General features: G+C 53.5%; 1 protein-coding gene across 1 annotated transcript; it reads left to right on the forward strand.

Moving 5' to 3' along the window:
• Window positions 1–966: 966 nt before the first annotated feature.
• PABPC1L (poly(A) binding protein cytoplasmic 1 like) lies at window positions 967–11,344 on the forward strand. Its single transcript, XM_042779797.1, has 15 exons — window positions 967–1,159; window positions 1,833–2,026; window positions 2,461–2,576; window positions 3,330–3,469; window positions 4,185–4,279; window positions 4,499–4,636; window positions 5,121–5,216; window positions 5,987–6,253; window positions 6,741–6,831; window positions 7,116–7,310; window positions 8,257–8,393; window positions 8,720–8,813; window positions 9,589–9,719; window positions 10,533–10,622; window positions 11,153–11,344. The coding sequence occupies exons 1-14, from the start codon at window positions 967–969 to the stop codon at window positions 10,614–10,616; spliced, it is 1,971 nt and encodes a 656-aa protein (XP_042635731.1). The 3' UTR covers window positions 10,617–10,622; window positions 11,153–11,344.
• The last annotated feature ends 664 nt before the right edge of the window (window positions 11,345–12,008 follow it).

The raw sequence follows: 12,008 nt of genomic DNA on the forward strand, positions 1-12,008 counted from the left end.
CTTGTCTGAGCTCCCTGCCCCGCTGCCTGGGAAGGGGCGCTGGGGCTGCTCTCTTACCCTGTGTTTGTTTTGGGGGGCCCTGGGCGGTGCGGGGCTGTGTCCTGGAGCCGCTCTGCCGTGGGCTGCCCGCAGTGTGGACCTGCCCTCGGCCGGGGCATGGCTCGGTGCACTTCTCCTGTACATGTGTATTAATTTTGGGTATCTATAGGTATCTAAACCAGTGTCTCAGGACTTTTGAGTTTTCAGGTAAGAGCCCCGAGGATGAATTTATAAGCTTTTGGGGCAGGACCTGCATTTCTGTGTTCCTAGGCAGTACCCCGGGGGTCTCAGGCAATGACTGCTGTCTTCTCTTAGAACTTTATACTCAGCTTAAGCCAGGCAGAGAGGGAGCATCAATTTGCCTACTCTGGGAACAATAGTCAACAAACTGAGAAACTGGGAATAGGTGGCTAAAACCCTGTGTTTGCTGTGTTAGCAATGGAGATGTTTGCAGGGAGTGGTGTGGGCTGCAGTTCTGCTCCCTGGGCATCAGTACAAACCCCCACTCCCTGGGTCTGTTCTGACTGGAGGGAACCATTAAGGTGTTAAAATGGAAGCCTCTGGTGAAGAAGGGCTGTTTACCATCTAAGAAATTAAGCTCCATTTTATTTCTCTTGAGGTTTGAGTGTTTTAGGGAGCAAATGTCTGTATGTGTGGTGTGTCCCTCTGCATCCTTCCAGAGTGTGCAAGGGCTGTGTGGTGCAGATCACCCCTGCTCAGCTTCTGCACCAAAATTGTTATGTCCTGGAAAATTTTGAGATTGCAGCTTCCTTGGGGCATTCAAGTTATTAATGCTGATAGTGGGCAGGGCATTGCTTTGACTTGTGCTGCTGCAGGGGGGCCAGCCCCAGTGTGGGTCTGTGGTTGCTGCAAACCACCTGAAACCTCAGGTCTGTCTCCTTCTGCAGCTGAGCTCTGTGGGTGACCATGAATGCCAGTGGCCCTGGCTATCCCTTAGCCTCTCTCTATGTGGGAGACCTGCACCCAGATGTGACTGAAGCCATGCTCTATGAGAAGTTCTCCCCTGCTGGGCCCATCATGTCCATCCGAGTGTGTCGGGACGTGGCCACACGCCGCTCGCTGGGCTATGCCTACATCAACTTCCAGCAGCCTGTGGATGGTATGTGCCCTGTAACACAGCCCTGAGCAGCTGCCTCACACTCTGGGGACTTGGGTATGGAAATGATGGAAGGGAGTAGTTGTTTGAATGGTTGCACTGCTGCTGGGGCTTGATTCTAACTAATCCCAGTCTGCTCTCTGAGGGTGACCCATCCTGCTTCCATCTCTCCTTAGGGGAAGTGGGCTCTGGTGAGGGGTTGAAGGTGGCTTGCAAGAGTTGCCTTCCACCTTCCCCATCAGAGAAGGGCACCAAAACCCCTTCTGCCCTTCCCCTGGGGTACCCAGCTACCCACTGGCTCACAGTGTAAAGTGAGGCCACTCTCCTGGCAGGCATTGCCATGGCACAGTACTGTAATTGGAAGGTGTTCTGTGCTGAAGTGAGGCTGTAGTAATGGGAAGGTGCTGATTTAGTTGCCCTAGAGACCAAAATCCTTACTGGGTAAATTAGCTGGGTACTGCCAGACTGGAGCTCGTAGTGAAATGGTTGATCTTTGGGAGTCAGACATGCTTAGGACAGTAAAATGTTATTAATGAGTGGTGTGGCTGGAGGGGTGGGGAGGAAGAGCTGCCTATCCCATTTAGGTTAATCCTTGATTCCTGTGCCCACCTCAGCTGCTGCAGGGTGTGAGGGAGATCTCTCTCTGTTACTCCCTCTCCTCCCCCTTCTTTGCCAGCTGAGCGAGCCCTGGACACCATGAACTTCGAGGTGATCAAGGGCCGACCCATCCGCATCATGTGGTCCCAACGGGACCCCGGGCTCAGGAAATCAGGGGTTGGAAACGTCTTCATCAAGAACCTGGATGACTCCATAGATAACAAAGCCCTGTATGACACATTCTCTACCTTTGGAAACATCCTGTCATGCAAGGTAGGTGTGCCCAGGGCCCTGCAGGAGAGGACTTGCTGCAGAGCTGCCCTCACTCTTGGAAGCATGCTCCAGCCAGCTGGAATTCACTTTCTCATTTCACTTCCCACAACATCTCCTTTAAATTCCCGGCTGTTTTGAAGCCAAAAGGCCTTGCTATGTTTCCCTTCAGAATGGGAGATCTTGTCCCAGCTCAGTGCATGTGAGTCTTGGGGAGCCACAAGTTCCTGAGTATCATATAAAGCAGCATGGCTCTGGCCCTGGGATTGCCCTGACCTGGTGCCAGCATCCCAAGAGAGCTCAGCTGCAGTGGGAGCAGGGTGTCAGGGGGGGAAATACCCCTGGAAAATGGGGATGGGTTTTCCTCTGATGTACTTGTGTACAAACATGGAGACAGTGTCTGTCTCTCTCCTTTGCCCCTCATGCTTTGTTTGTAGGTGGTTTGTGATGAAAATGGATCCCGTGGCTATGGCTTTGTCCACTTTGAGACACACGAGGCAGCAACTCGGGCCATTGAGACCATGAATGGGATGTTGCTCAATGACAGGAAGGTGTAAGTGTCAGAGAGGAGTCTGCACTCTGCACTTGGCTCTGCTCCTCCCTTGCCCTGGTCCACTATGGGCAGTAAAAGCTTGCCCTGCTCAGGCATCCCCTTCCTGCTGCTCTCTGTGTTCTTCCCTTTTCCATGCTGCTGGGCATGGCAGCTCTGCTCTCTCTGGGACAGTGAGTCACTTGTGGTGGGTGCTGGTGGAAGTGTGATAGTGGTTTGGAGCTGTTCCCAGATGGTGGGGAAGGAGTTCAGCCCCAGGCTGGGTTTTATTGCTGAGGCTGTGTAATGAGTGCCCACAAAGTGGGGCTGGTCCTTGATCTTGGCTGTTGCCATCAGATAATCTGGGGAGGAAGAGGTTTTGTTGTTGTTGTTCCTCTGTCTGCTTGCATTACATCACCTCACTCTCTACATCCCACACGGCAGGGGCTGCCTAGAGTGTTTGAGAAGGCTTTGGGGAAAGAGAGCTGACACCTGGTGCTATCCTTTGGGGTCTTTTGTGGTGGTGGCATCCTCTGAAGTCTTTTGATGTCTCCTGGGTAACACATCCCCAGTTTTGGCAGTGACAAGGGGGAGTTTGGGTGTATGTACACCAGCGTGGGGTGTGCTGAAGGTGCTGTAAGTGAAACTCATGGTGAGCAAAGCATGGCCTGAGGGGATGGGATCTCTCTTGGTCTGTACTGAGACAGGTGTGCCTGGGTCCATCTTCCCTCTGCAGCGAGCATGCAGGGTGTGAGGCCCATTCCTTTGTTCCCACAGGTTTGTTGGACACTTCAAATCCCGCAAAGAGCGCGAGGCAGAGGTTGGGGCTAGGGTAATAGAATTCACCAATGTCTACATCAAAAACTTTGGGGATGACATGGATGATGACAGACTGCGGGAAATATTCTCCAAGTTTGGTGAGTGCAGCTGTTGAAATATCCTCGTGTCTGACTGGGGCAACTGGAAAGGAAGCTGGGGGAGTGCTTGGCAGAAATAGCAAGCCCCTTTTCTCAGTGAGATGTGACTCGTTTAAACATCCCACACACAACAGGACTGCAGTCACTTCATTTGTCAGGATGTTACACGTGCTTTCCTGCTGTGACAGAGGATTGCTTGTACTTGGTGCTGTCTTGAAAAAAATACGTTTTTCTTTCTTGGAGAGTTTTTTTTTTTTTACATTTTCTTGTTACCAGCGTGCTGTCTAGTTACAGGAACCCTGGGAGTAAGAATTGTTGAGCCTGAATTTAAAGAGAACAGGCTTTTCAGTTTAGTGCACTACTGGAGGATGCCTCTTGTAATGGGCTTTAGTGTTGTGCCAGCCCATGGGCCATACTGTCCATGCTTTGTCAGTGCCATCCCAGGGAATTTGAGCCCAATCTATGTGTTCATGTGTAAAGGAGATGAGATCTTCTAGCCCAAGGAACTCACTGCACTGACTGGAGAGGCTGAGGAGCCCAGGGCAATGACCAAACTTCACAGCCTGCTGCCCCTGCCTCATGGGGATCCTGTTGTCCTCGTGCTGGGCTCCTCCGTGCTGCCATGGCTGCCCAGTCTCCTCACTGGGCTGGTCTCTGGTGGTGGCTCCCAGCACAGGGGGCACCCCTCGGACTGTCCTTCCCTTGCCTCCTGCAGGGAAGACCTTGAGTGTCAAGGTCATGACCGACAGCAGTGGCCGCTCTAAGGGCTTTGGATTCGTCAACTTTGAGAAGCACGAAGAAGCCCAGAAGGCAAGAGGCTCCACACTGCCCGTCTCTCCCCTGAGATTGTCACCTGGTGATGTCCCACCTCTCCTCAGGGGAGCCTCACCAGCTTTGTGCCGTGTGGAGCTGGTGCTGGGTACCTGGATGGGCAGGACCTGGCAAGGGCAGCAGGTCTCTGCTTGTGGTGGGTGATGAGCAGAGCTGGCCCTGGGCTTCCTGCTGGGCTGAGCCCTTCCCTCCCGGCAGGCGGTGGCTGACATGAACGGGAAGGAGATCAACGGGCAGGTGCTGTACGTGGGCCGGGCCCAGAAGCGGCTGGAGCGCCAGAGCGAGCTCAAGAGGAAATTTGAGCAGATGAAGCAAGAGAGGGTGAACAGGTACCAGGTAAGGGGAGAGCAGGGTGCTCCATCCTGCATGTCTCCAACAGGGACACTCAGCTTGGGCACAGCACAGAGCTCTCTAGATCAGCATGGTGGGTACCTCCTGCAATTTGGGGTCCAGTCACTGCCTGGGAATGTCCTGAAAAGCAACAACCAGGAAGAGGAGAGATTAACACCCAACAACACCATGTTGGGAAGTGAACAAATGGGCCTGCTAATTTCCAGAATTATTAGTCTGGAAATGAGACAGCTTCCTGATGTTCATCAGGTTCACAGTGATGGTGTGGGAGCCCTCTTCACTTGGGCTGTTTGTCCTTCCAGTGGAGTTTATGCACAATCCTGGCCCCTCTCCCTGTCACTGCTCCTGCAGGGATGGCTCTGTGGGATGTCCCACCCTCCAGTTGAGCTGCTGGTGGAATGTGCATCCAGTGTGACAAACTGCTGTAAACTTTGGGATCCCAAGCTGCTTTCTTTTCACCTGTGTGCAGGGGGTCAACCTGTATGTGAAGAACTTGGATGACGGGATAGACGACGAGAGGCTGAGGAAGGAGTTCTCTCCTTATGGCACCATCACCAGTGCCAAGGTGAGGGACTGGGGCTGCCACTGGGACTCCTGGGGTCAGTAAATGGTGCACTCAGCCCTTGGAGATGGATAGGGATTACTCTGCTGAATTACAGTTCCCTGCTGATGGCTTGTATCTCAAGCCAGGTGTAAGAGATGCTCACACTGTCTTGAGGAGCAAATATTTTGTAGCTTTGACTTACCCCAACCCTGGTGAGGTACCGGGGGGACCTTAAAGCTGCAACACTCTGAATATTGCCCAGCTGCTCTGTGCTCTGACCACAAACCACCTCTCTTGGGACAGTGGGTGATACCATGGTGTTTGGCCTTTTGGAACACCAGAGACCTGTCACTCTTTCCACTGGGACTGGTGTCAAGGTTCTTTGGAAGGCAACATGTAAGGGATGGTCTGGCTTTAAGGGACAGGGACAGATGCTGCCTGGCCCTTTGTCAGGGCACAGTGTCTCACTGATCCCCACCCCTTGCTGGCTTCTGCCAGAGCATTTCTGGCCCATGTGCCCTGTGATGCTGAGGCTCAGCTTCCCCTCAGATGATCACAAACTTCCGATCTCAGGCTGGCCCAGACTCTATCCTGTTCATTTCCCAAACCTACTGCCTGAGCAAGCCCTTCCCAGAGAAAACTCAGAGAGGTGCAGTCCCATCCGTGCCACCCTGGGTGTGGGGCTGAAATGGGGTGCCTGTGGCTGGGTTACACACACTCCCTCTGTGCTGTGTTTTGTGCATGTTGCAGTGATCTGTGGACTTAGCTGTCTTGTTCTACTCCTGTTTTAGGTGATGACAGAGGGTGGCCGCAGCAAAGGGTTTGGGTTTGTATGTTTTTCCTCCCCAGAAGAGGCTACCAAGGCTGTGACAGAGATGAACGGGCGGATTGTCAGCACAAAGCCTCTCTACGTGGCACTGGCTCAGAGGAAAGAGGAGCGCAAAGCCATCCTCACCAACCAGTACATGCAGAGACTGGCCACCATGAGGGCCCTGCCTGGCCCTCTCCTGGGCTCTTTCCAGACTCCCCCGGGGTATTTCCTACCCCCCCTGCCTCAGGTGAGTCCTGCTCCCCAATGCAGCCTTGCACAGGGAGCCAAGCCTGCCCTGGAACAGAGTGGCATTTGGGATGAGAAGCAGAGCTTGGGCTGTGCAGATCTGAGCACACCCTGTGGGACCAGTGGGATCTGCCTGGGTTTCCATGTGAGCAGCAGGGTGGGATGCAGGTGCTCCAGGAAATGGGCTGGGACTTCAGACTTAGTGCTGCTCCTTAGAGAAGGAAGCAAGAGGTGCTGGGTGGGAGGGTGTGAGCATGCAGAGCAAGGGAGAAGGGTTACAGAGGTGCAGGGGCTCCTGAGGAGGAGTGCAGCAGAGCTGCTGAAGGGCATGCTGACAGCAGGGCTGCAATTTGGTCTTCAGAATGCTCTGACACAGAGCATGGTTTTGGCTTGTCTGTCTGTGTGCAGCAGCCACCAAGAGGCTCTGGGTTAGTTCTGGCTCAGCTCAGCTCCCCAGTCATGTTGGATAATGCCTTCTTCTTCTGCAGCCACAGACCAGAGCTGCCTTCTACGGCCCCAGCCCTGTTGTCCCAGTGCGCCCTGCCACTCGCTGGAGTGCGCAGCCCTCCCGGCCCCCCCGTGAGTCTGCCTGTCTGTCCCTGGGGCTCTTGGCACCAGCTGGGCTCAGTAGACACTGAGGGGCTTCAAAAGCAGCACCAAGTGCTGCCCATGGGGTTCTGTCTTGGAGAAGTGTGCAGGGTTTGGTGCAGGGTCATGGTGATGGGCACCTGGAGGTGAGATGTTGGCAGTGACACCAGAGGTGAGGTGCTCCTGAGCTGTCCCCAGCCACGATCACTCCCCCCACATCTCCTCCCATGTGTCTGCTACCAAGCAGCTCCATTGTGTGTGTTCTCTCTGTACAGCAGTGTATCCTGAAGCCACCCCCATCCTGAGGGCTGCCGTGCCTCCCCGGCGCCTGCTGTCCAACATCAGCACCACCAGACAAGCCTCCACACAGGTGCCCCGTGTGCCCCCCCAGGCCCAGAGAGTGGGTGAGTGGGGGAAGGACCCCCACGAGATGCAGCTGGGACATCGCCGTGGTGGCAAGGGTGCTTACTGTGAGCTCAGGTCTCCTGGAGGTGGATTGGTTTGTGGGATTGCTCGGGGGGGAGGCTGGTGGTGTGATGGGGTTGGAGCGGTGTCTGTAGGAGCTAAGTATGTAACTTTTGGGGAAGGCTGGGATCTTTCAGCTAGTGGGACAGGTCTCTGGTATGCAGGTTGATCTTGTTGGTGGCTATACTTTGAATATGATCCTTAAAGCAGAGGGTGATGCAGCCACAGCACCTGGGCTTAGTGCTCAGACAAAGGCAGAGGGTGGGAAAGCATCTCTGGGGAAGAGAAGGGGAACTTGCAGACTCTGGATGAGCTGCTGCCAATGCCAAGCCTCATGTTAGAGGGGTTTGGAGGTGAGAACCAGACCTCGCTGACATCCCCAGTGCCTGGCTGTGCTGAGGCTGGCCCTGGGGTGTCCTCTGCACACAGGACTATCTAGGGCAGTGACTGCCTACAGCCTCCCCATCTTCATGAGATTTTTGCCCAAAGTTATCTTTGCCATTGAGCATCTAACTGCTGAAATGAGCAGAATGACCAGGAGAGCTGTCTATGGCTTGTCCCTTCTCCTTTTGCCATTGCCCTCTCATTTCTCTGCCTTCACCTCCCTTCAGAATGAGCTGGGAGTCGAGGGTCTTGCAGCCCACCCTCCTCAGTGCTGTTCCCATTGTCTGGCTGCTGATGCAGATAGGTTTCTGGAGGAGACATGACAAGGGGTGGGTGCCCTTGCCAGCTCTCCTGCCCTCTGCACAGCACCAGACCTCCCCACCCCGAGGGTGGCAGTGCTCTGCCTGTCCTGGGGAAGCTGCCTTTGACCTGGGGGCTGCTTTGAGCCCATGCAGGGCTTTTCAGGCCCTCCAAACAAGCCCACTGTCCTTAGGGCTTCTTCAGCCTCCTTGGCACAGGCATGCATTTAAGGACTGTTCCTCAGAAATGTTCTTGTCCCCATTGCAGCCAACATCGGGACACAGACAGTCAGCACCCGGGTGCCCTCCTCTGCCCTGCCACGGGGTGCCCAGCAGTACAAGTACTCCTCATCTGCCAGGAACATGCAGCCCATGGGGCACATGCCACCTGTGGTGGCCCCTCAGGTGAGTGCTCTGCAGCCACCAAAATGTGACATTGCTGGTGCTGCTCTGGGATAACGTGACTGCTGACTCCTGGGATCCCCATGGCTCTGTGAGGGATCCTCTGGGGACCTTTCCCAGGGGCTCTTGGGGGGCTGTGGATCCTGCAGCCCACAGCTCTAATGCTTGACTGCAGCTTTTCTGGAAGCTGGTATTTCAGTACAGACAATGGTTGCATCTTGGAAGGCTGAAATCCCCATTGTGGTTGGTATCAAGCACCATTCCTGCAAGCCAGGTAACTCAAATCCCTTCCAGCCTCTGACTGCTGTTCTTCCTTGTTTTTCCTCCAGATGGGAGAACCTGCTGTGCATGTCCAGGGGCAGGAGCCACTGACAGCATCCCTGCTTGCAGCAGCCCCTCCTCAGGAGCAGAAGCAAATGATTGGTGGGTGCCAAGGCTGCAGGGCCCTGGGGACATGTGGGCTAGCATGCACCAGGGCAAACTTAACTGCTGGGAAAAGCTGTAAGGCTTCCTGGGGTTGCTCTGATATTATGCTGCTTTAAGAAAATAATAATAAATTCAGTCTGTGTTGGAACTGGATGGGAGCAATAAAACCACTCCCTGTCTGTGTGAGCTGCCTGGCAGTGAGAGAGTGTCTGGTGAAGCTTTGCAGAGAGGCAGAGCTCCATCCACCCTGCCTGAGCTGCCAGGCCATGCCAGGGCATTTGCAAGTCCCCTGAGCTCAGGACCATCCTGTACTGCTGCTCCTGGGTGCTGATGAGCAGCTTGGTGGCCACAGGGGTTAAGGTCAGCTGTGCCACACAGCCCCTGGGTTTCAGGTGCTCTGTGGTGGAGCAGGCAGTGCCCTGGTGTGAGACAGCATTGCTTGGCCTGGCTAAAGCACAGCAGGTCCCAGACCAGCTCTTTCCTCCCCAGGAGGAAACTGCTGCTGCAGAAGCTGGCCCTTTCACCTGGGCACAGGTGGGGAGATGTGCACAGCTCCACTGCCCAGTGCCCACTGTGGGTGCCTGCTGCTGACTGCACCAGCAGCTTCCTGTTGCTATGATGTGCTGGAGGGGCTTTGCTTGTCAGCAGTGGTTTTTCCACCATCACCACCCTCACATCCCACTTCAGCTGAGAGGGCAGGAGGGCTTGCAGTGGGTTTGAAAACGCTGAAGGGCTTGCACAGAGCTCATGTCCTCGCTGCTGTTTGGAGCAGGTGAGCGCCTCTACCCCCTGATCCATGTGATGCATCCCTCACTGGCTGGCAAGATCACAGGGATGCTGCTGGAGATCGACAACTCCGAGCTGCTGCTGCTCCTGGAGTCCCCAGACTCCCTGCATGCCAAGGTAGGAGGGACTCAGTCCCAAACCACCCCTCTGCAAAGGGCTGAGTACCTGCTGCTGCAAGGAGAGGTGAGCACAGCCCAGGACATGGATCACTGCAGGGAGGGCAAGTAGCTGCTGTTTCTATTTTCAAGTGGAAAAGGAGCCCCAGGTTGATGCCACCACACCCAGTGCCTGAATGTCTGCCTGCCTGCAGCAAAAGGAGAAGCTGGAAGCAGCTCCCTGAAAGCACAGGCCAAGCCTGAGGGTGGAGGTTATTAGGAAGCAAGAGGGGAACAGTAGGGTGATATCTCTACATGGGAGCAGCCAGGAAGATGCTCTTTCCTCAGAGTAGAAACCAGGCAAACCACTGCCTCTCTGCAGTATTTCTTCAGTTCCCTTCTTAATTCTGGTGAATATTTAGCTTTGGTACCCACCAAAATAGTTGGAGTGAATTAACTGTGTATTTTTGTTGCTCTACTTGGAGAGAGGAGCTGCTTTCACCTTTTCACTGCTGTTTTCTTGAGTTGCCTGGGCTCTGCTGGGTGGTGTCAGGCAGCTTCACCTGTGAAATCTGACTTCTGTCTAGCAAGTTCTGACTTGACAATAAAGGAGAGATGCCCAAGCATTTCTCTTGGTGAGAGACAGGAAAGGTCTTTGGGCTGATCAGTCTCCTGCAGAAGCAGCAGGGCTGGATTTGGTAATTATTCACATCCTTTACCTCTTGAAAGCGGGTCTGTGTGGAGGCCACAGTGGGATCTGAAGTATTGATTTCCTGCTGCAGTGCAGTTTTACACGAGAGCAACTCAACTTCTCCCCCTTGTGCTCTGTTGTAAGATCGAGGAAGCAGTCACTGTTCTCCAGGCACACCAGAGCACCGAGACACCCCACAAGGGCAGTGCTGGGGCGTTCCTGCAGTGACTCCAGGTGGGTGCTGGCACCGTGCTGTGCTCCAACTCTCTGCTTTCTGACTCTTCTGGGGATTGGGTTTCTCATCCAGGCCAGGTTTAATGAACAATATCAGTGTCTTTGACTGTAATATTCCAGTTCTTAAATTGCATCCTCCATCTTCTGGACTTAGTTGTACTGCAAAGACCTGTGTGGGCTCTTTCTATGTTGATGAGGGCAATGTCTCTACTACCAGAAAGGAATATAGGGAAGGTCCTTGCTTTTTCTGGACATCTAGTAGAGATCAGCACAATCATTTCTGGGAATTCCCAGTGGGGTTTTTGTGTGCTTGATCAGGAGAGCTGGCCCTGCTCCTGAGGCTGGGATAGACACACTAACAAAACAATTCAGACTGTATGTACCCCTTTGAAGATATTCCAGATATTTTCTTTACTTATGATACCAAAGTAACTTTGTTAATTCAAGCTCAGGTGAATTTCGTCTTTTCTGCATGAAACTCTTCCTTTAGCAGTTGAAAACTATGTATGTGTGTTCTCTGTTTCTTGCAGTCTGTGGGACTGACAGCAAGCCCTGAGAATGTTGCTGCTGAAGAACAGGAGCAGGAACCCCACCATGCTGTTGGAATCATGCCTGCACAGTGACCCTGGCTTGTCTTCAAATGCCCCATCCTATTGTTAGTGTGTATTGAAACCCCTGTAGAATTGCTTCCTCCTGCACCTGTAAAAAATCCTCACATTAAATCTCTTCTCACCATTGAAAGCATCTTGTGAAATGTGGTGTGGAACCCAGCCTGGGTCAGTTGCTCAGGAAATGATGAGTGCTGATGAATCATCATTTTAGTGAATTCATTGGGTTCTGTAGTTTTATTTGTTCGTGTAGCTGACACTAATAAAGAACAGATACTTCCACCCCCACAAATGGGTTAGTTCCCTCGGCAGAAGGACAGCCAATACTTTGCTTCTTGCAGGTGGAAGGATGGACTCAGGCAGCAGTGATTAGTGATTGAGGTTGTGGTGCTGGTGGGCTGTCAGTCTGGAGAGCTGACAGAAGGGACACACAGGATTACATGAGCAAATTGCCAACCAACAGGCTGCTCTAGTACTTAGAATCCCTAGGAGGATGGATTTAAGCAAAACAGGATGGATTGCTGCTCTTCTTTTGCAATGAATCATGTATACCTGCAGTAATGGCCTGGAGCATCTCCTGGTAACCACAGGGTCTGTCTGTGGCGCACAAGATCAGCTAAGGTACTGTGGAGTAGCTGTAAATCCACAGCTGTGTTTCCAGTGTGTGTCTCTGACCAGAGGTTCCAAGGAGTCACTGAAGAGCCTGCAAGCATTCATGACTGCATTGTGTCCCACAGGGACACTCCCTGTTTGCAGGGGGAGCTGGGCCCTGTGTTGT

The sequence above is a fragment of the Catharus ustulatus genome, chromosome 17 (assembly GCF_009819885.2).
Source record: "Catharus ustulatus isolate bCatUst1 chromosome 17, bCatUst1.pri.v2, whole genome shotgun sequence".
In the NCBI taxonomy this organism is placed as follows: domain Eukaryota; kingdom Metazoa; phylum Chordata; class Aves; order Passeriformes; family Turdidae; genus Catharus; species Catharus ustulatus.

Bases quoted from the DNA above. Each gene is read 5' to 3' on its own strand.
- PABPC1L (XM_042779797.1), top strand. From the start codon at position 967: ATGAATGCCAGTGGCCCTGGCTATCCCTTAGCCTCTCTCTATGTGGGA. The intron at 6,254-6,740 runs GTGAGTCCTGCT...CTTCTTCTGCAG, and splicing joins TCCTACCCCCCCTGCCTCAG to CCACAGACCAGAGCTGCCTT. The intron at 6,832-7,115 runs GTGAGTCTGCCT...CTCTCTGTACAG, and splicing joins GCAGCCCTCCCGGCCCCCCC to CAGTGTATCCTGAAGCCACC.